Genomic DNA, 20,457 nt, shown 5'->3' on the forward strand with positions numbered 1-20,457 from the left:
AGAGCAGGATTTGCCCGACGTGGGTGGAAGGGCCTAATTTTAGAGTCTTCTCATTGTCTTGGCTCCCTGCCCTTTGTCAGCTGCTCAGAATGTCAGCACAAAGATATCCGTGAAAACCCATAAAGGTATCCCAAAGCACCCTTATCCCAGTTCCCACAGGCTCCACAGCTTCCTCCTGCTCAGAGGCGCACGGTCGGCGGCGTGTGCTCCACAGTGGGGAAGATTCCAGAGCTTTGGTTTTGCTGTCCATGTCTTTGTGCCAGCTGTTTATATTGTCTCGGTGTCTCTCTCTTCTCCCTGTGCCACGTCCACATGCCCTGTGTGCTTGGCTTTGGCCACGAATCCGTAGGGTGTTGAGGAGGCAGGTGATGTGCTGCATGTGCTCTGTACGCGGAAAGACAGACCATGAGTACTAACACTCTTGCCTTCCCTACTGCCTTTCCACTTCTTCCCAGGAACACCTGCATTCCTCCAGTAGGTCAGAATCCCTGGAAAACAGTGGGACTAAATGTCCTAGGGTGTATCATTGCCAAGTTCTCAGTCTCTGTACCACGTCAAAATAGGCTCTTTGATTAAAAAAGTCCTCGCTGCTTTCATTCCGTTTATTTTTAACTTGCTTTGTTCCATCTGATTCTGCATAAATTGAGATGCAAAAACTTCCTTTAATGGATTTTAGGTGAGCCTCAGTACTTCAATTTTGCAAGGTTAATCTGTGAAAGCTTTTTTATGTTTGAAAGTATTCCACTGGAATGATTCATTAGGATCCCCCGTGTTGTCTAAAAATATGAATTAAAATGTATGTTCTTCAAAGGGAATAAATGATGCACGTGTCCTGCTGTTCCATAGTTAATGTGGCATGTAAAGCCCTGCTTTCTGCAGGAATTAGTATTTTTAGTTTCTATACATTTCATAGTGCATTTGCTGAAGTTTTATGGCATTTCTCATTAGAACATAAAGATGTAAAATCCCTAAGAAATCTCCTTGCAACAATTACATATTTTAAAATAATATTTTACTTAATTTTTTTGGCAAGTTTTACAGTTTTTTTTCCTCAACTAAGTTTTTTAAATGTGGAATTTAATTTCTCTTTTAAATTATATCCAAAGTGAAAATGTAAACTTCATTCCCCGATATATTAAGAGGATACTTTTATCTGTTAGAGATAGTAATTTAATATTATATAATAATAAAACATAGTCTTATAACAATAGATAATTATTATATGGCAATAAAATAATATTATAGCACATACTATACAATATCTTCCATACATTTGTGCTACTTCCATTTACATATAAACCTTATCTGGGGTTTTGTTCACTAAGTAATTAATGGGCAAAATTTCTTAGACTAAAATATTTCAAATTTCAAATCTTCCTCAAACCTATATTCTCTACGTGTTTACCTGAGTAAAAACTTCAGTGACATAATTTAATTTAAAGTTTTAATATTTGACCAAACTTCTGACCTGTTCAACTTCTGGTGGTGGTTCAGTGGAGTTGGGGGTTGGAAGGACTTGTTGTGCAGAAACTTGCTCTCTGAAAGTTGGTGGAAATTTCAATTTATGATTAATTTGATGTCATGTGGTCAAAAGTAAAGTGGCAATTATCAATTGGCACTTTGAGGGAAGGAAAACATTTACAGCCTTCCTGAAAAAGGATTGCTACAGGGAGAATAACTGTAAGCTTTTAAAAGCTGAGCAATTCCAGTATGGCCAAAATAAGTGTATTTATGTTAAATAAAGAATCCTCATATAATGGCATAGTAAAAATAAGGACATGTGGGATTTTGAAATGTTCCTGGCTCTTAAAAGGTTTTAGGAATATTCTTTCTGAATGCAGGTTTTGCAATATCTCTATTTTTATCATCTCTCTCTATAAATTATATAGGGAAAAGAAAGAATAAGAAAGGCTTTTTTAGGTTTTCTATTTTTTTTTTTTTTTTTACTTTTAAAATACAGTGTTATTCACAGGCCTTTGTCACTTACTGGAATTTCCATTTTTGTGGGAGTGTGCAAACACCCTTGGAAGGGGGAGGGAACATGTTCACCTGTCTCAGCCGCTGAAGCTGTCACACTTTTTGTGTTCTTTCTGTTCCATCTTGCCAACATGGAAATTAGATTTTTCTTGCTCTGGGGACTTTTAGACTCTCCTCCTGCAGGCTTTCACCCAGAAGATTTACAGTTGGGGAAAAAAACCTGGAATGAAACGGTCTTGGAAGGGGAAGCTTATTGTGTAGGAAAGTAATGGTGTGGTGTGCCCGGAGCATGGCAGCTGGAGTGGGAGTAGTTGTGGTGATGGTGGGAGAAGGTGTGGTGCACCATTTGGGTTGGAGAAGGGCCACGGGAAAGAAAGGAGTCTCAGCTGGAGCTGAAAGAAGTGGCAGGTCAGTCATGGAGATGTGCAGTGCCAGTGGGAAAAGAGAGGGAAGGAAACTGTGGGCGGCGGAACTCAGATGGTTTTGGTTTGGTTTGGATTGTTTGTTTTTTTTTTGGGGGGGGGGGATGTGCTTCAGACACCCCTTAATGCTCATCCTGGGAACCTATTGAGATTTATTTGTAGTAATATCGCCTTTTGTGGATCTGCATCCTGAAAAAATAGGCACAGCTCTGTTGTTTCCACATGGGAGTGGCACCGTACTCTGTTTACAGTGATTTTTTTCCTGCAGTAAAGCTGCTGTGACATTTTCTCCTCGTCTTCACACACACACAGAGCACTAATAATTCAGTTTTTGCCGTTCCTAAAGCAATGTCGGATTATAAATATCTCATCACAATGCAGATATTTGCTATAAAAAATGCAGTGGCTTCGTATAATGTTTACAAGCATGTAGGAAGGGGTGTTGTACGGGGTGTCTAAGCAAGTTATGTAGATAATGACTTTTATTTAGAATTCTTTATGTTAATACCTTATTACTCAAGCAAGTGCATTGTATGTTTTCGCTGTATTTTTAAAATGTGCACTTTGAATGGCAGACCTGGAGGAATACTTTACAGCATGTTTAATTATGCCAAGAGCTTAGAGCAGGAGGGAGACTCGCCTCGTTCATTTTTAAAGAGATGAGGTTTAGTCATAATGAAAAATGAACAAATTAAAAGCCCTTTATTTGTCGAGAAAATTTAGACAATTTTGCGTATTTGACACATGGAATACTAAAATTTTACTTCACCCTTATAAAAATAGGATCATGCAGCTGCAGTTTAGAAGAATTCTTTGATAATTTGGCCTTTGACATTCATGTGTATTAGCAGTCTGTGGTCGAATGAGCACTGAATGGGAGCAACTGTCCTGTGAAGATGCTGCCCACATCATTTCCCATTAAAAAGCCCTCAGAAGCACAGCTTCTTTTTGTCACAGTCTCTCTGGTAAGCTGAAGGAAAGCATTTGTGGAATAACCCAATAATTTATCTTCCCAGGCCCTGCAGTTAGGCGTCACGCTCGGAATTCAGAATTAATTTTGCAGGTTAAAAGGTGGCCAGTGATTGATTTTCAAGGGGAGGGAAAAAACCCAAAAGTTTACTTTGTATTTTGAGAGTCATTTGAGAGGAAATTAGGGTTGATGGACTTACATGGCTTCCATACATAGGGGGTTGTAGTGCTATTTCTAATAGTGACATGGCAGAGTGTGAGAGAGGAAAGTACCAGGTATGGCACCAGCAGAACACCAGGTGCAGGATGTCACCTGGGAGATGAAAAAATAAATATTGGACTTCTCAAAACACACAGCTGCTGAATTTCTTGTCTCTGGGCATGACAGCCTTTGTATTTATGGGATATCCATTATCTGTGCTTTGGAGTCTCCATCCCTTTGACTCGGCGTTGCGTGTCCTGTCAAATGATGTGCTGGATGTTATGGCCACTGGGTGCTCTTGAATTAGCAAAGGAATGATTTAAAAAGTGCTTATGCAGAATCCTGCCATCCCCTTCAGAGCGCTGAGGCTCATTGCAAACAGATAATGGCACAGGCAGGGTTGATTTGGTCCACTGGTGTGTCTCGTGATGTTGGCTCATGTCAGCTTGTCCTTGGTGTATCCTGCACTAATTCTTCTGCTGCAACAGCTCTCTCCCTGTAATTTCCCTCACCCTTGAAGAAAACACAGAAGCAAAAGTAGAATTTAAAGTCTTAAATATACAATAATCTTAAAATACACGTGCTGTTTTCCCCATGGCAGGGAAGAGAGTTCTGTGGGAAGTCTGCAAAGAAGCTGTGCCAGGATAGAATAGGATAAGTAGCAAATTTTTATCTCTGCTTTTAAAGGGAATTGTAGATAAGAACAGAGGAGAAATCATGTTTTTTAATGATTTAGTTCTTTTTGGTTTATTCAGACTTTCTTGCAGAGTTGATGTGTTTCTTGGCTTGTATTTTTCTTCTTTTTCTCCCTCTGGGGATTTGTCCTGCTTTTTTCAAGGATTCACACAATTCTGCTTTTCTTTTGCTGTTTTATTAAATAGAATAACATCAAAGCCACCATGCAGATAAGGAAAGTGAACCTCCCACACTGATTAAAAATGCAGAGCACAAGAGGCCAGAAACTGGAAAGAAATACCAAGTAAATACCTTGTCTAGAAGTGCTTTTGGGATATATTCTCACCTTAGTAATGCCAATGGGAATTATCTGTATGATCCCTCTGGCACTGAGATGATAATATACCTCAGTTGAGCATATAAAGACTTGGTTTAGGGACCTCTGAAATTTCAGTGAATAAAATACCAAGTAAGCCAGTTATACCCAATTCTTTACCCCAACCCCACCTGCCAAGTGCTGAAAGCTGTGAATTCTGGTTTTGATGTTGCATCTCTTGAAATTCATTGTGAAGCTTCCGTGGGATTTAGGGATGCCTGGGAGATAGTGAGCACCGAGACACACATCACCCCTGTCACATATCTCTGAAAAGCCTCTGGAAAAATGAGATAAGGAAGGGAGAAAAATTTTTCTTACCTCATATTTACTCTGTTTTTCTGCATGAAGTCCAAACTGCAGCAAAAGTACCCAGAATTCATTCTTTCATTTAAGTATTTCATCAGCACATCTTTGGCTACTGCTGCTGTCATCATTAGCCTGAGCAAGTCTTTAGGTACAGGATGGTTTTCTGCAATGGAAAAAAGTACTGTGGAGTTTGTGGTCTCACAGTAATTTTAGGCAAGAATTGTCAGCTCTTTGTTCACCCCTCTATCTCAGAAATGAAAATTTTAGTTTTGTTTCTCTTTTTTTTTCTCTGTTTTAAAATCTTCTTTCTCCTGCTGCTTATTTAAAAACAGGAGAAAATTCTAGAGCATATTTTCTAGCATGAACATTTCCCATTTCATCCCTGCATCAAAGGCAGTCCAAAGGACAAGGGGTTGATTAATGGAGCATCCTTGGCCCAGCAGGCATTATCCAGGGAGGCAACGCAGAGGAGAGGGAGGGGAGGAGGCAGGGCAAACTCACATTATCCTCTTTGATAAAAGATTTCAACACACAAGGCTTTCAACACTCTAAGGCTTCTCTCAAACAGTAACCTTAGAGTGTCCTCTAAGGAAGAACAGAGATGGAACTTCATTGTGGAGCCAACTTCAGTTGGGAGTTGAAAAAGAAGCTTTTCCGCACATGTGTGGGGCTACATTCCTGGAAGGGTCTTCCCCAGGGTGGCAGGATGGGCAGTTGGGGATTTGCTCATTGGTTTTTCCCTCCTTTTGCTTTAAGGATGGACTCACCCCGCTGCACTGTGCTGCAAGGAGCGGACATGACCAGGTTGTGGAGCTGCTCCTGGAGCGAGGTGCCCCTCTGCTCGCACGGACCAAGGTGTGTGTGTGTGTCCTGTTAGACCCTGTGAACACCTCTGTGTGTCTTATTGGAATATGTGAGCACCTCTGTGTAATTTCCCACTGAAAGGACAAGGAAGGAGACAGGAACATTTCTGCCCTCCCAAAGGAAATGCGTTAACGGATAGAATGATCCAAAATAAGGTTTTTTACGTAATTAGGGACTATCCTTTCCAAATATATGAGAAGTATGCACTTCTTTGCCCCAGACTAAACACATGATATGGAGTGCTACTGCCAGCACTTCACTTGTATTGCTTCCTGAGCCTTAGAACACACAGATGGGAAAGCTAGATTGGTCACTCCTAGGAGGTGATTCCTGCTACATGTTTTCTGATCCTTTATATGAGATAATGAGAACCTGTGACTTGCAGCTTCTCCCAATTGTTTTTATTTCAGACTTAGAAAATTATTTCAGTGTGTTCTTACTCATTTCTGGAAAACACAGATTAATGCACTTCCTAGAAATTCTGTCCCTTTGATCAAACTAATGAGAGGAAGACACTTGTAGAACAGCAAACCCCACTGAGCAGCTCCTCACAACAACAAATAACCTTCCCAATGTGCGCCGTGATCTAAGTGAGAGTCACTTAGAAGTTTGCTGTTTTCCTTTGCCACAGAATGGACTGTCTCCCCTGCACATGGCAGCCCAGGGGGACCACGTGGAGTGTGTCAAACACCTGCTGCAGCACAAGGCCCCCGTGGACGACGTGACGCTGGATTACCTGACCGCCCTCCACGTGGCCGCGCACTGCGGCCACTACCGTGTCACCAAACTCCTCCTGGACAAGAGAGCCAACCCCAACGCCCGGGCCCTGGTAAACATGTCCCTCCTGTGCCGTGGAACAAAGCTGGGCAGGGCAGGGGAGCAGCTCTTCTTGCCAGGAAGGCCGAGTGAAAAGGCTGTCAGCAAACTCCACAGCCTTAAATAGGTGTAGTAGCAACAGGGGGGTGTTCACACCTGCTGGTGTGTCATGGAGCACATCCCATGGCACGTGGCTGTAGTGGCAGGTCTGGAAGCTCTGCAGAGTTCCTAAAATCAGAGCCAGTTCTGGCTGATGTTGATGTATGCGTTGGTGTTTTACTGATTTAATTCTTCAGTTGTCCATACTGTGTGATATGATACATAACTAATTTCTAAGCTTTCAACCGAAGCAGTAAGTTAATTGGCATAGAGAAAATGTGTTGAAAAGGTAATATTTCTGCATTTATCAAATTATGACATTCCCCTCTATTAGGTGCCCTTTTTCTTTCTTTTCAAAACCAGTTCTGATGCTTACAGGAACCCAGGTATGATTCCTCTCACTCACTGCTCAAACCATCACTCATAACAGAGAGAAAAACATCACATTTGGCTCCTGGAACATTTCAAGAGTCTTTAATCTATCCAAAGCCAGACAAGGTTCCAATTTTCTCTAACAGGAACTGATAGCTGGATGGGAGTTAAAGTAGCAATATATTACACTCTGTAGTGGAAATAAAGAGTCTGTGAACACTTGAGGTGGTTCTGCATGGCCCGAAGTCTGCCATTGCCTGCCCTAGTCAGGGCCCCCACAGAATTTCCCCCTCAGGCTGCCTGGATGCCTTCCCCAGCTTCTTGCCCCCAGTAGGACCCAGCGTTTTCCTGTGTAGACTCTCTCCCTATCCCTTACTTCCTTGGAACTGACTTTATTGACACCATTTTCTTCTGCCCTCTCATTTTTCTTGGCCTTTCCATACCCACAAATCCTGGAACCCCTCTTGCTTCCCCTTGTGCTTTCCTTGTTTTGTCTTTCTCAGTGTCATGTTCACTTGGCTGATCTTTTTTTGATGCTGTTTTCATCCTTTTTTTGTTTTTCTTGCCAGTCTCCTGGTTATCTCTAGCTGTACTTTCCTCAGCTACCCACACATACACTTTATATGCTACCCCCCAAATCTTTTTCCTTCCATGACCAGAAATATACCTTCTCTCCCCCTCCCTTCCTCCCTGGGAAACATCTGATATGAAAGGAGAACACCCTCAGGCTGCTGCCTCTCTGCTCTCTTCACACCAAACTGGTTTTTTCCCCCCTCTCTCTTGTTTCCTCTCCCATCAGGGACTTGTTGCCTCTGGCTTGTTTATGGTGTTTAATACATTAAATGAAGCTCATAATTTCTGTTACTGATACATTTTTTTCTGCCTTCTCTTCTCCCCCATCAAACTGTTCCTGACTTAAATAGAAGTAGCAAAATTAAATCAACTCAGTCAGTAAAATTCAGTGCAAATATGGAAGTTCTGAAACAGTAAAACTCCCTGTGAAATATATTGAGAGAAGTTGTGTGGGAGGTAAAATATCAGATGGTTTTGATTCCTTCCTTAGAAATTGGAGAAGCAGTAATAATATTCAGCAGAGTCCTGCGATGGAATAAATACTACAAATAATTACTTTTCAGCTAGATTTAAAAAAATGATTGTTAATGTTAGCAAAATGCTTTGGGGATACAAGCACTATGTGTGTTCTTAGCACCTTCAAATCAACTAGTAATTAACATTTCCCTTAACAGAAGCTGCCTGTAGAATAATCTGTCACATGCCTCTTCCCATGAGCTAAGATTTCCCTGCTAGGTCCTGGTTACTGCTGGTTGATTGTTTAGCAATGCTGATGCTCTTAATTAGAAAATACAGCAATTTCTCAACCTTATCTAGAAAAACATTACCTGTGCTTTTCACTAAAATGTTCACGTACGGTGAGTCACGTGTTTGCTTAGCTTTAGGGACACGCTTAACCTGCATGAACTGTAAGAGTTCATCACCACACCATGGCTGAAGGGGTAGCTCTTTATTTAAGACACCTCACACAATGCACACACACACACACTCAGACGTGAATATTATGTCTTGGATTGAGGCATAAATATAAAAATTAATACACGCAGGTGCTTAGATTACAGGTAAAATGACCAAGTAAGGTGGAGTGTGGAAGAAGTGCTCTGTTGTCTCTCAGTTTAAATGGCTTTAAAGTGAAAGAGAGTAGGTTTAGATTAGATATTAGGAAAAAAAAATCTTCCCTGTGAGGGTGGTGAAGCCCTGGCACAGGTTGCCCAGAGAAGCTGTGGCTGCCCCATCCCTGAAGTGTCCAAGGCCAGGTTGGACAGGGCTTGGAGCAACCTGGTGCAGTGGGAGGTGTCCCTGCCCATGGCTGGAACAGGATGAACTTTTAAGTCCGTTCCAAATCAAACCATTTGGGGATTCTGTGATTCTCCTAGAGAGGTATAGAAAATGCTTTATAAAGGCACTGATTCCAAAGTAATCACTATAATTTGTTAATATTTCCCTTTTGGTAGGCACTCTTGGGAACCACTGTAAGCCCTCCTTAACGGACACGTGTGTACTCCCTGGGGAACCACATGCAGACATGTGCACACATACACTTGGAAGTCAGGATGGGCATGTCTGCATCTGGGTTTTGGAGGTGGAAGCTCAGTTTGTCTCCACTGCCTGAGAAGAGCACGGCAGCACTGCTTTGTTCTGCCTCAGACACTGGGAGATGTCTGTAATTCATCTGTAACCTGTCGTGCTTAGAGAGCAGTTGCTTCTGGTACTCTAACCCTTCTGCTCCCGGCATGCCGGCACGGAGCTGTGTGGGAAGTGTAGCTGCATGTTTCCAACTAACATGACTGTCTTTCGCACAGAATGGTTTTACTCCACTGCACATTGCCTGCAAGAAAAATCGCATCAAAGTCATGGAACTCCTGGTGAAATATGGGGCTTCAATCCAGGCTATAACAGAGGTAGAAAAAATGTTTTGTGTCCTGAAGAAACATTCCATCTCTCTCGCCCTTTTTGTTTCTTTTTTTTGGTTTCTTTTTTGCCTCTCTCTCTCTCTCTCCTGTCACGCCTCAGTTTTATTTTATTTAAACAAAGAAGCCCCTTCCCTACGCCCGTGCAGGGGAGTAAAACTGCTCTTGCTTTGTTTCGCAGTCGGGCCTCACACCAATACACGTGGCTGCATTTATGGGCCACTTGAACATAGTCCTCCTTCTGCTGCAGAACGGAGCCTCTCCCGATGTCACTAACATTGTGAGTATGGCTTTGACTAGAATCATCCATGTAGTACCTCCAGGCAGTCTCTGGCGTATCATGGAGCTCAACCAAAGGTCACATTTTAACGATATTTTAGGACTTCATTGCGTTTTAGGAGAAATTATTCTCTTGGTGCAGAGGGGGAAATGGTGACTGTATATGGTATTATAAGCCATCTGTGGTTTCCTGTGTTCTCCAGCAGTGCTTGAGTAGGTAAAGTTTTCCTTAGAAACGGACAAAGCTCACCAAATACATCCAAAATGGATTATAAGCCAAATCCCACAAAGCCTGTGTTTCCATTCTGAAGGGTGAAAATTGACTCCAAATGGCTGTAATTTCTGCCTGAGTAGCTTTGCTGGCTGCCATGAGATTGTGTCATTTCTGTCACTGAAAGGGCACAAAAATGCTTAAAACCCAACAAATGAACAAAAAGTAGAACTGTGAAAATCAAGATGTTCCTCTTGGACAGGAAAGTCCAGGAACTGGTGATCAAATCTAGAAAATGTGACCTTTGGGAGGTAACACAAAACGCAGAACCTGACTTACCATAGAAATAAGTATTTGTATACCAACAGCCTTGTTACCAAGCAGAATAACAATAAAAAGAACATTCTGAGCTGTATTTCATAAGTATTTTACTGTTTGAATTTGTCAGTATAAACAAATATTCAACTCAGGACCATTAGTACTTTGAGAGCAACCTTTTACCAGTAAATAAGGTTTTATGGGTAAGTATTCTCAACAACAAAAGCTGGACTCATTAGTTTTTGTCAGAAGAACCTGATATGGGACGCAGTAAAAGTGTTGAGCACACAGAGTTGTTTATGTGACTCATTGGAACAGACTTTTCATACTTTTTTATAGAAGCAGTCTTTATATAATGACTTTGTTGATGATATGAAAGCCAACAAGAAATTCTTGTGGAAGCAATTAAAAGTATTGTGTTACTGGTCATTTGTGTGCAAAGTTTAACACTTTACAATTTCTGCTGCGCAGGTGTCTTGGCTTTCACTTGGTAAGCTGGGGATCCCTGTTGAATTACTGTTTCCAAAAACTAAATTGCTTTGCTAATTCAAGCTCAAAAGGGTCCTTGTAGAAATTTGATCTTTAGAGCGTGTGAAATGTAAACCTTATTCACATTTTAAACAGCTCATTCTTCAGGTAGTGAAGTTTATGCAGATGAAATTATTAAGATTTGTAGCTAGGGCTGTGGGATTTTGTTTGCTGCCTATTTACTAATCACGGCTATGTTAATTTATATTAAATACAATGTTAATTTAAAAATGACAAATCAACTCCTGGTGAAGAGGGTTTGCTGTAATTAGAAGTTGATAGGAGCAGGCAAGCTCAGGCTGCTTCTTTCCCTACATCTAGACCAAGGACAAGAAGACATGATTCCCATTCTGATGTAAAAGATCTTGACCAGAGTGTTCATTTTGGCAGTTGCAGTTTAATTGATAGTCAAGGGGCTAAAGACCTTACAACAGGATATTCTCCAGCTCAAGTGTAAGAAAAATGAACAATTAACACAAAGAAAGGATCAGCCCTGCTGTGTTCTCACGACATGACAGATAAATACAGAGCTCCTGGTTGTGGAACTGTCCCAGTACCTGATGTACCAGGTACTGACAAGCTGCACAAGGACCGTTTCAGTCCACTTTAGGACACTGCACTCAAAGAACAGTGCAAAATTAAGCTAGAAATGCCATTGCCAAGGAATACTCATTTTCAGTGTTCCTTTGCAAACCTACAAAAAAGAACATACCTGACCTGAAATTCCATATCGCACCATTCAGCTTTCCAAAATTTCATATTCTCCTCCAAATTCTGTGGGCTACCAAAGGCTTGAGACAAGATTGATTCCCTAGCCAGGAGAGAGAGCCACGCTGCTGAGCACAGATTTTACACATTTCATATGCTGGCTCGGTTGTGCTCAGCCACTGCAAGGCCTTTTTATGCTGCCAGCTCCACACACAGCAAGCAGGAAGGGACCATCTGGAAAAATAGCCCCTTCCATCTTGAGGCTCATGTGCCTTGCAATCCCTTGAGAGGGAAAGGCTCAGTGTACTCTTATCTTCTGTGCAGCACGCGAGCTGATGGGCTGCTATGCAGAAGGCTGAGGAACATATGTGACCAGAGCAAACCTATGTGGCAGGATTTTCCATGAGCCAGGAGATTTGTTCTGACCCTCTGTAGTCGAGATGATGTTTGTCTGGGATCTCCCAGCTTGCAATCTAAAACATACCCAAGGCCCAGCACCATGTGTTCACACCCCATCCTGAGCTGCCCGTGCTGGGGCTGAAGCCAGAGTCTCAGCTGGCAGGAAGGCGGGTCTCTGCACGAGTTGTCACGGGTGGGAGTTACGCTGTCAGAGCTCTATTTCTTAGTGGGGGTTTAGGACACTGAAATGCTTTTGCTTTTTCTGCAGCGTGGAGAGACTGCGCTGCACATGGCGGCACGTGCCGGGCAGGTGGAAGTGGTGCGCTGCCTCCTGAGGAACGGGGCCCTGGTTGATGCCCGAGCCAGGGTAGGTGTTCTGCTTACAATGGTTTCTTGATTCCTCTGGCAGAAGCAGAGGAGTTCAGGCAATTACTCGTCACCACTCTCTCCTCCGTTACTGCCATTTTTTGCATTATCCCTTCTTATGACTCTGCAAAACAAATGCACGGATGAGCGTGTGGGCATCAACCAGGACGTGGCGTCCGGGGCGGTTCTACCTGCGCTAATTATCCTCTTGATTTGAGTTGTAGGAAGAACAGACCCCGCTGCACATCGCCTCCCGCCTGGGTAAGACGGAAATCGTGCAGCTGCTGCTGCAGCACATGGCCCACCCCGACGCCGCCACCACCAACGGGTACACGCCCCTGCACATCTCCGCCAGGGAGGGCCAGGTCGATGTCGCCTCCGTGCTCCTCGAGGCCGGCGCCTCCCACTCCATGTCCACCAAAGTAAGGCAAAATGTTCCGTGTCTATGTCTTTTTCACACTGAGAAATTAGACTAGTTTGAGTGTTTCGCTTTGTTCTTAATCAACAGCCATCTGATAGACTGGAGTAATGTATCACATTAATCAAATTTTCAGCTTATTTTACTGCTGTCTAAAATTGGGATGGTTCCCCGCTGAAGCGAAATGCAGATCTTGGTAAACACGCAGTCCCCAACAGGTTTGAAAATGCCCTTGTTTTTCTCTTTCCCGTTGTCCTCTGGGTAGGGATTTTTTGGACAAAGATTTCAAAAAGGAAAAGTGAACGGCAGTGACACATTTTTTTATGAACAGGCCTCCTTATTCTTCAGTACCACGATTACTTAACTAGTAAAATAACTCTGCTCTGTTCCTTTAATTCTCCCAAAACATACAGGTCAGCATCTGTCCAGTTGCATCGAATGCTGAATCTATTTTCAGTGGTTCTATAAATGAGGTGTCTTGTGACACAACAGGCCATTTTGTCTGGGGTTATAAAAGACTCTGCAGAATCATTATTGGGTTTTTTAGCCAAAAATGTTTACCAGTATGTTTCTAATAGGTCGATGAATGTGTAAGAAAACAGATAGCTGTGAAGAGAATTATATACCAAGATATCTTTTCCAAATTTAAAGCATGTGATAAGTGAGAATCACGTAATTCTCACTATTTATTGAAGTACCCTTGGTTTTACAGCTGGAACTTAAAACATGTTTTTGAACATCAGGGTGTCTTCCAGGGTTTTGAAGACTAAACCAGCAATTTTCATATTATGATCCATAGATTACTGGGAATGCTTGCTGTTCTCCTTTTATCCAGCTGTTAGATCACATTAGAATGGCTAAAAATACACTAAATACTTTCCTAGTTTCCCATATTGCTCGATGGCAATTAGTATTGCAGGAACATTCTATAATTATGAGTAGGAGAAGATGCAGCCCACTGGATAATATCTCTACAGACCTGTGATTCATGAACTGAAAACGTTTGAGATTTCCTGATATAAACTCTTTTTGAGGTGGGATTAATGGAACTAAATGATAATGATAATAAACATTAAACATCATTTATGTGCCAGGCAAATAGGTCATCATAGCTTCCCAACATTCCTGTTGGGCAGCAGTGCAGGCTGCCACCTACTGTCATACATCCATGAGTTTTCCCTATCAGTTTTCAAATGAAAAGAGGCAAAGAGCAGGTTTTTTTTTTTTTGCTGGAGAACTTGGTGACTGTATAGATACATGAGTCCAAATACAAATAATTTTTCAACAAGCCCTAATGGAGGAATATGAAGTTTGAAGCTTTTTCTCCCCGAATTTAGTCGGTGTTTCATTGTTACTGGCAATGACTGATACAGGAAATATTTCTAAAGCTTGTCATCATGAAACAGAAGAAGTACAGCTGGTTTGGGGTGTAAATTTGAAGAAGTGCCTTCATTGCCCCCACGCAGTGTGTGTATCAGATGAAATGTCTGCCAGCCTGACAGCACGTACATAGGAAAGAATAATAAAAGGGAAAGTATTTTCTTGTGTTTATTTTGAGATATGCTGCTCTTTCTAGGTCTGGGTATTGATTCTGAGAGCAGGAATATAGATTGAAGAATAAGTGCTTAGTACATAGTTCTTAAAAGTGAGATGTCAGCGTGACCTTTCACGCAAACATCTGCGTTTTATCTCCCGGAATTTTTCAGAAGGGATTCACGCCGTTGCACGTGGCAGCCAAATACGGGAGCCTGGAAGTGGCGAAGCTCCTGCTGCAGCGTCGTGCCTGTCCCGATTCCGCTGGCAAGGTACTGGTGGGAAAGAAAAGGAGCTGGATTATCCCTCCTTAGGTGTGCGGTAGGCACACCAAGGAGGCTGGGGCTGCTTTGGTGCGGCGGGCTTGCATCCCCCCAGGGTGGTAGGTTTGGCTCCGTGGCTAGAGAATGCACAGTTTCTGTGGCTCACGAACGCCAGTTCTGTCAAGCCGCCCAAATTCCCAGTGGATAAAACACACAGGGGCAAAATTTCCCTCACGGGGTGGGGGGGGGACGATGGAAGCCTGCGCCTGCCACCCCAGTGCAAATTTCCCTCACGGGGCGGGGGCGACGGAAGCCTGAGCCTGCTGCCCTGCTTCACCCCCTCCACGGCTTCTCCCTGCTAACAGCCGGGCTGCCTTGCCCTCCATCCCGATTCTCCCTCTCCCCCTGGCATCCCGATCCCTCTCTTCCCCCGTCCCAATCCCGATCCCCCCCGTCCACGGCGAGTCCCCTCAGCGCCTAACGCCCCCCCTTAACGCCCCCTGGCGGCCGCCGCCGCCGCTAACGCCGTAACCGCCGTTGCAGAACGGGCTCACGCCGCTGCACGTGGCCGCGCACTACGACAACCAGAAGGTGGCGCTGCTGCTGCTGGAGAAGGGCGCGTCGCCTCACGCCACCGCCAAGGTGAGCACACACACACCGGCACCCGTGAGGGGAGCCCTGCGGGGACACAGCCCTGCCGCGGCGTTAGACACGGCCAGAAGTCACTTCATCATCATCATCATCGTGGCTAGGCTTCGCGAAGGAAGATTTGAGAAGGGCTCTACCCATGCTTGCTGGAAAAGGCCAACGTGAGGTAGACAAGTCCGGTTGCAAAAGGCAGAGCGGAAAGTCTCCTTACAAGACGCGGTTCTTTCTGCATTGTCTTTTCTCCTCGAGAATGAGCTTGCGTGTGTTCTCAAAGAAGCAGCAGCGTTATGAATGGCGTGTCTCTGTGTCTCCCAGTTGGAGGCCAGAGTAGACCAGTGATGATGATCAATATGGCCAATGATGATGATGGTATATTCTGACCACAGACCCAGAGAATTCACTCCAGACTTAGGAGAGGTGCCATGGTATCATAGCGTAGGTGAGGGGAGCCCTGAGGGGACCCAGCCCTGCCACAACTTTATTCACAGCTGAAAGTCACTTCACCGCTTGTGCAATATTAACAATGACATCAGCAATGTATATTCTGACCACATACACTGGGAATTCATTCCAGGGTTTGGAGCAGCGTCTGTGTCATGGTATTGCTGTGTAGGCGAGGGGACCCTGAGGGGACCTGGCCCCACCACAGCTTTATTGGCAGCTGGAAGTCGCTTCACTGTTGTGCAATATTAGCAATGACATTAGAAATGTGTGTTCTGACACAGGGCATTTGTTCACGGGGTTAGGAGTGGGGTGTCCTGGTGTCACTGCGTAGGTGAGGGGACCCTGAGGGGAAGCCCTCAGAGGACTCTGCCCCAGCACAGCTTTAGTTGAATGGTGTGTTATAAATCAATTAGGAGGTTGTCTCGTTGCCAGCAAATGCCGTTCTGCTGTGCTTAAATGGTTAATTTGATTGCAAAAACATTCTTTCCCTTTGCTGTTTCCAGCCAGTGACTGACACACACATCAAAATTCCATATGCAAACACATCTCCACCCACGTGCTCTGAAAAAGCATAATGTGATGGAGAGTGTGCACCCATCAGTCATCATGGGGGATGTCACTCATCAGTCAGAAGTGATTATTTGCAACATAGGTTATACAAAATGTAGGTGTCAAACTTGGGATAATTTGAAGGTATCAGTGGAACGGTCCTGCCCACCCTGGCGAGGGTTGGCTTTGTTCTAGTTTAGGCAGCGCAAATAACAGATGGACAAAGCAGCACAACAGCAGGGCTATGTGGGACATGTCTGGCCTTGAAAATTTAATGAACTCTCCTCTCTAGTAATGAGGGTGACATCAAATAATCCTGCTTTATGGTGCCTGACTTCTTAGGCTTACGTGGCTGTTGTGTTAACTTTATTCTCCTTTTATTTCCTTGCTGGTGTTAGAATGGATACACCCCTCTGCATATTGCTGCCAAGAAAAATCAGATGCAGATAGCCACCACTCTGTTGAACTATGGGGCCGAGACCAACATTTTGACCAAGCAGGGAGTCACCCCGCTTCACTTGGCCTCCCAAGAGGGTCATGCTGACATGGCGACCTTGCTTTTGGAGAAAGGATCCAACATCCATGTGGCAACAAAGGTAACTCACAACCAGAGGCAAAGTACCGTGGGTGGGAATATCCGGTAAGATGCTGAGTGCAGTGCAGGAATGATGATACTCAGGAATGATGTCAGGAATTCTCTCCGTTGGTGAGTCTGCAGGAGTGACAACAGGTGAGCAAACAGTAAAAATGAGGAGAGGGTGTCTAGGACTGGAAAATAATTGACCGGTTAACTTGTATCATGTAATTAATAGCTCTGGTGGGTAATGCACAGGAGGAGCTGTGGCTGTTTGCTGTGCCCAGAGGAAACCGGTGCAACACCTGGCTCAGGTGGAAAGGCAGACCAAGAGAATATTGTTTCTGAGCATTCAGGAAGGCAGGGCTGCAGTATTTTTGTTGTGCTGCGTCCTTGCCATCTCTCAAGTGTTTTGCACGTACTCCTGCAGTTCTGTATGAGAGGGAATGGAAGAGGAATATAAAATTCTGGAGTTTCTGGGTCCATGGGTAGACTTATCAATATGTATCAAAACCTGAGAGCTGTGGTCTGACCAGCAAAGGCTCTTTTCCTCCTGTGTTTATCCTTCGGTTTTTTTTCCAAGGGAAGAAATTGACAGCGTCTGGCAAATAACAGGACAACATTATTACTGGAATTGAGACTGAGAAAAATCCCAAGTGGGACCTTTCCAATTTTTTTTCTTCTTTTATGATTGTACATTACAGCTTTTTCATAGAAAACAAGTTCCTCAAAAAAACCCCCCATTATTGTAGATCTTCATAGGTCACTGGATTTATCCAGGGATATATGTAAATCTTACTTAAGATGAAAAGCCTGCAGCTTTTGCTCATACAAATCAGAATAGAAGGCTCATGTCTCTCCTTGTCTGGAATTAATGTATTCTGCTAAGAGGAACAAGGTGATTTTCATTTCTTATACAAAATTTGTTCGGTGACTTGTTCACGTGGAAGTGCTGTGTGCGTGATCACAGTGAACTTTCAGTTAGAGGCTGCATCCTTTCCCTTGGCATCTTTGAATGGGATCTATTTGTGGAATTAAGGTCTTCATTCTGACTCGTGCCTGCAGTTGTCAAGGTTCCCTTTCCTGTCTGAGGAGTGGGAAGCACAGTGAATGTGCTTCCCTAATTTATTAATGGGCTCCTCAGCTTCCCAAATGACATTATTGTAGAAAACCCGAGCGTGAGCATTGATGCCTGAAAGTTTTCCTCTATAGTTATGGAGATGTAATTGCTTTGGAGCTGGAACAGGAGCAACATCAGCTCCACTTTGTTTGAAAACACCACCCATCCTCAGAAGCTATAGTTAGGATCTGTTCATGTTTTAAAGATGAGAAAGTGGGAAAGTCTAGATTTCGTTCCTCATTTTAAATAGGGTTTTATTCTTATTTCTGTCTATTTATTTATTCATTTTGTATATCCCACCTCCAGGCTGGACTGACATCCTTACACCTTGCAGCTCAAGAGGATAAAGTGAATGTAGCTGAAATACTCACCAAACACGGTGCAAACCAGGATGCTCAGACAAAGGTAAATCATGGAGTGGCTGCTGTCTCCAGCACAGAGGATGCTACCCTTGTCCAAGGAATGTTCCACTGAGCTTGCAGTTTTACTTCTTTGTTCTCTTCTTGTAGCTTGGTTACACACCTTTAATTGTGGCCTGTCACTATGGAAATATCAAGATGGTGAATTTTCTCCTCAAGCACGGAGCAAATGTCAATGCTAAAACAAAGGTAAAGAGTTTCTCGTTGCTTTGGTTTTGCTCTTTATTATAAACGTGGTAACCCAGCACTCTGAGTACATGCCATGGGTGCCTTTTCACTTGGAAGCTGTAACCATGGCATGGGAGGTGTCAACATATCTGTGACTGTAGTGGGATGACTTCCCTCTGCTCCATCTCACTGTGTGGTGTTCAGGAAAGAAAAGTCAGATAACTCTATGGGTGTATGAAAAAATGATATGGAGAATCCATTTCATTGGGGTTTTTTTCTTCTTCCTATTACTTGCAAGCTAACAAATGCAAGTTTGTTTCTGATCTCATTTGCACATGGTTTACACCAGTGTGCTGTCAAACCAGTAAGTAACAATTCAGGCACTTGGAGGGTGATGCCAGGTTCTCTCCAGTCTGCTGGGGGAAGAGTGGGAAAAATTCCTGCTGTTCAACGCGTGGGTGGTATGACTCTGGGAGAGGAAGCAGCTGTGGTGAGGGAATGTGGTTTCCTGAAGGAGGGTTTGGGGATTTTTGAGGGGAATCTGGATATGCTGGTACTGACCAGTTATACTGAAATGGGCTTGTAGTCTGCTGGTCCCTCTGCCCAGCTCCTGTGTCCCCACCTGTGACCTATGGGATGAACTTATTTCTCAAAGTAGCGCTTATTTTGTCACCGTGGTCACAGCTCAGTGTGGTAAGAATAAGCCAAATAATAAAGATTCTGCCTCATCCCTCATGGGATCACCCAAAATCAATGGGCAAAACCCAGGTATTTCAAAAGGACAGGCAACACCACTAGAAAAACAGCTGATGAGAATTAATAAAACAGACACTAGAAGGATCCAAACTATAGCTGCCAAGACATTCAGCTGAGGTATTTGGAGGCTAGCTCAAGGGACAGACAAACTTCCATCTTTAGTATTAGGTCTCTCTCTATATTTAAGGGGCCACTGGGGCAGATTCTGATTCCATTTACCCAGGTATTTCACTTATTTATAATAATTTCATTAAAGTCAGCAAGTTTGTGTGAGGCAGCGCTTCTCCAAAATCTCACACCTGGGGACCAATAAAAATACTGGCAGTCTGTCAACTGGCACTGTGGACTCAGTTTAAAGAGCAAATCCGTCCTGGCTGCATTCAGGATAGGCATGTTAAAGACTAAGTAACCTCTGTTGCAGCTTGGGCTTTAACTAGGGAAAGCCTGCGTGAAGCTTTGTGAAAAATAATAGGGCTGAATTCCAGTTGTGAAGGACTGCCCTAATATTGAAGTAAAGATAGTGAATTTACTTTGCACTAGAACCTACAGTAAATCCTCCTTCGGATTCCTAGCAGTCCATGCACTCACAGTAAGAACTGTAACAGTTCTGAACTATCACTATTTAATTAGCAGTGCAAAGCATTGTTTGCATCTGTTGGTTTGCAACAGAGATACCTCTCAGAGCGTGTCTTTCAGAGCCTGCCCCCAGGCTTTATGTAAGTGTACAGTGAGATCAACTTGGTGTTTTCTTCCAGTTTCTTCTCTGCCTGCTTTCAAAGCCAATTGCAACTAATTTTGTAAATGAATTACCTGACTGGACTTTCACAATACCATCTCAGATCAGCCAGCTGCAGTACACTTGGGTTGTGCTTCTGCCTTGTGTGACATTAGAACGAACCACTGGAGCAGAGAAGTGTATGGAGTTAAGAGTGTTTATTAGTACAGGCACTGTCTACATGTTTTTTTTAAATGTAATTACAGCTTGGTCCAACCTTCTGAAGGCAAAGCTAAAGTTGATTGATGTTTTTAACACATATATGTTGTTAGCCTTTTAAAAAGCAAATAGGTCTCTAACCACTTCTGGTAAAACTGATACATTTTTTTAATTGGCTCAGATATTTTAAAGGCAAATCTTGGGGCTTCTGTTGGAAACTAAGATGTGAGAGCAAGTTGAATGTTCTCTGCCTCAGCTATG

At 43.4% G+C, this 20,457-nt stretch overlaps 1 protein-coding gene across 22 annotated transcripts in view; it reads left to right on the forward strand.

Annotated features, from left to right (window-relative positions):
• The window catches only part of ANK2 (ankyrin 2), a 176,529-nt gene that overhangs the window by 92,854 nt on the left and 63,218 nt on the right, over positions 1-20,457 (forward strand). For 19 of the 22 annotated variants that reach the window (XM_027689833.1, XM_027689834.1, XM_027689855.1 and 16 more), the window contains exons 10-20: positions 5,684-5,782; positions 6,423-6,620; positions 9,454-9,552; positions 9,743-9,841; positions 12,273-12,371; positions 12,595-12,792; positions 14,495-14,593; positions 15,128-15,226; positions 16,624-16,821; positions 18,226-18,324; positions 18,429-18,527. In XM_027689833.1, the coding sequence (XP_027545634.1) occupies positions 5,684-5,782; positions 6,423-6,620; positions 9,454-9,552; positions 9,743-9,841; positions 12,273-12,371; positions 12,595-12,792; positions 14,495-14,593; positions 15,128-15,226; positions 16,624-16,821; positions 18,226-18,324; positions 18,429-18,527 (1,386 nt within the window). The remainder of the gene's footprint in view (positions 1-5,683; positions 5,783-6,422; positions 6,621-9,453; positions 9,553-9,742; positions 9,842-12,272; positions 12,372-12,594; positions 12,793-14,494; positions 14,594-15,127; positions 15,227-16,623; positions 16,822-18,225; positions 18,325-18,428; positions 18,528-20,457) is intronic. The other 3 variants (XM_027689852.1, XM_027689853.1, XM_027689854.1) reach the window with 2 other exon arrangements.

Source organism: Neopelma chrysocephalum, unplaced genomic scaffold (assembly GCF_003984885.1).
Source record: "Neopelma chrysocephalum unplaced genomic scaffold, ASM398488v2 Primary Assembly neopelma1_78, whole genome shotgun sequence".
In the NCBI taxonomy this organism is placed as follows: Eukaryota; Metazoa; Chordata; class Aves; order Passeriformes; family Pipridae; genus Neopelma; species Neopelma chrysocephalum.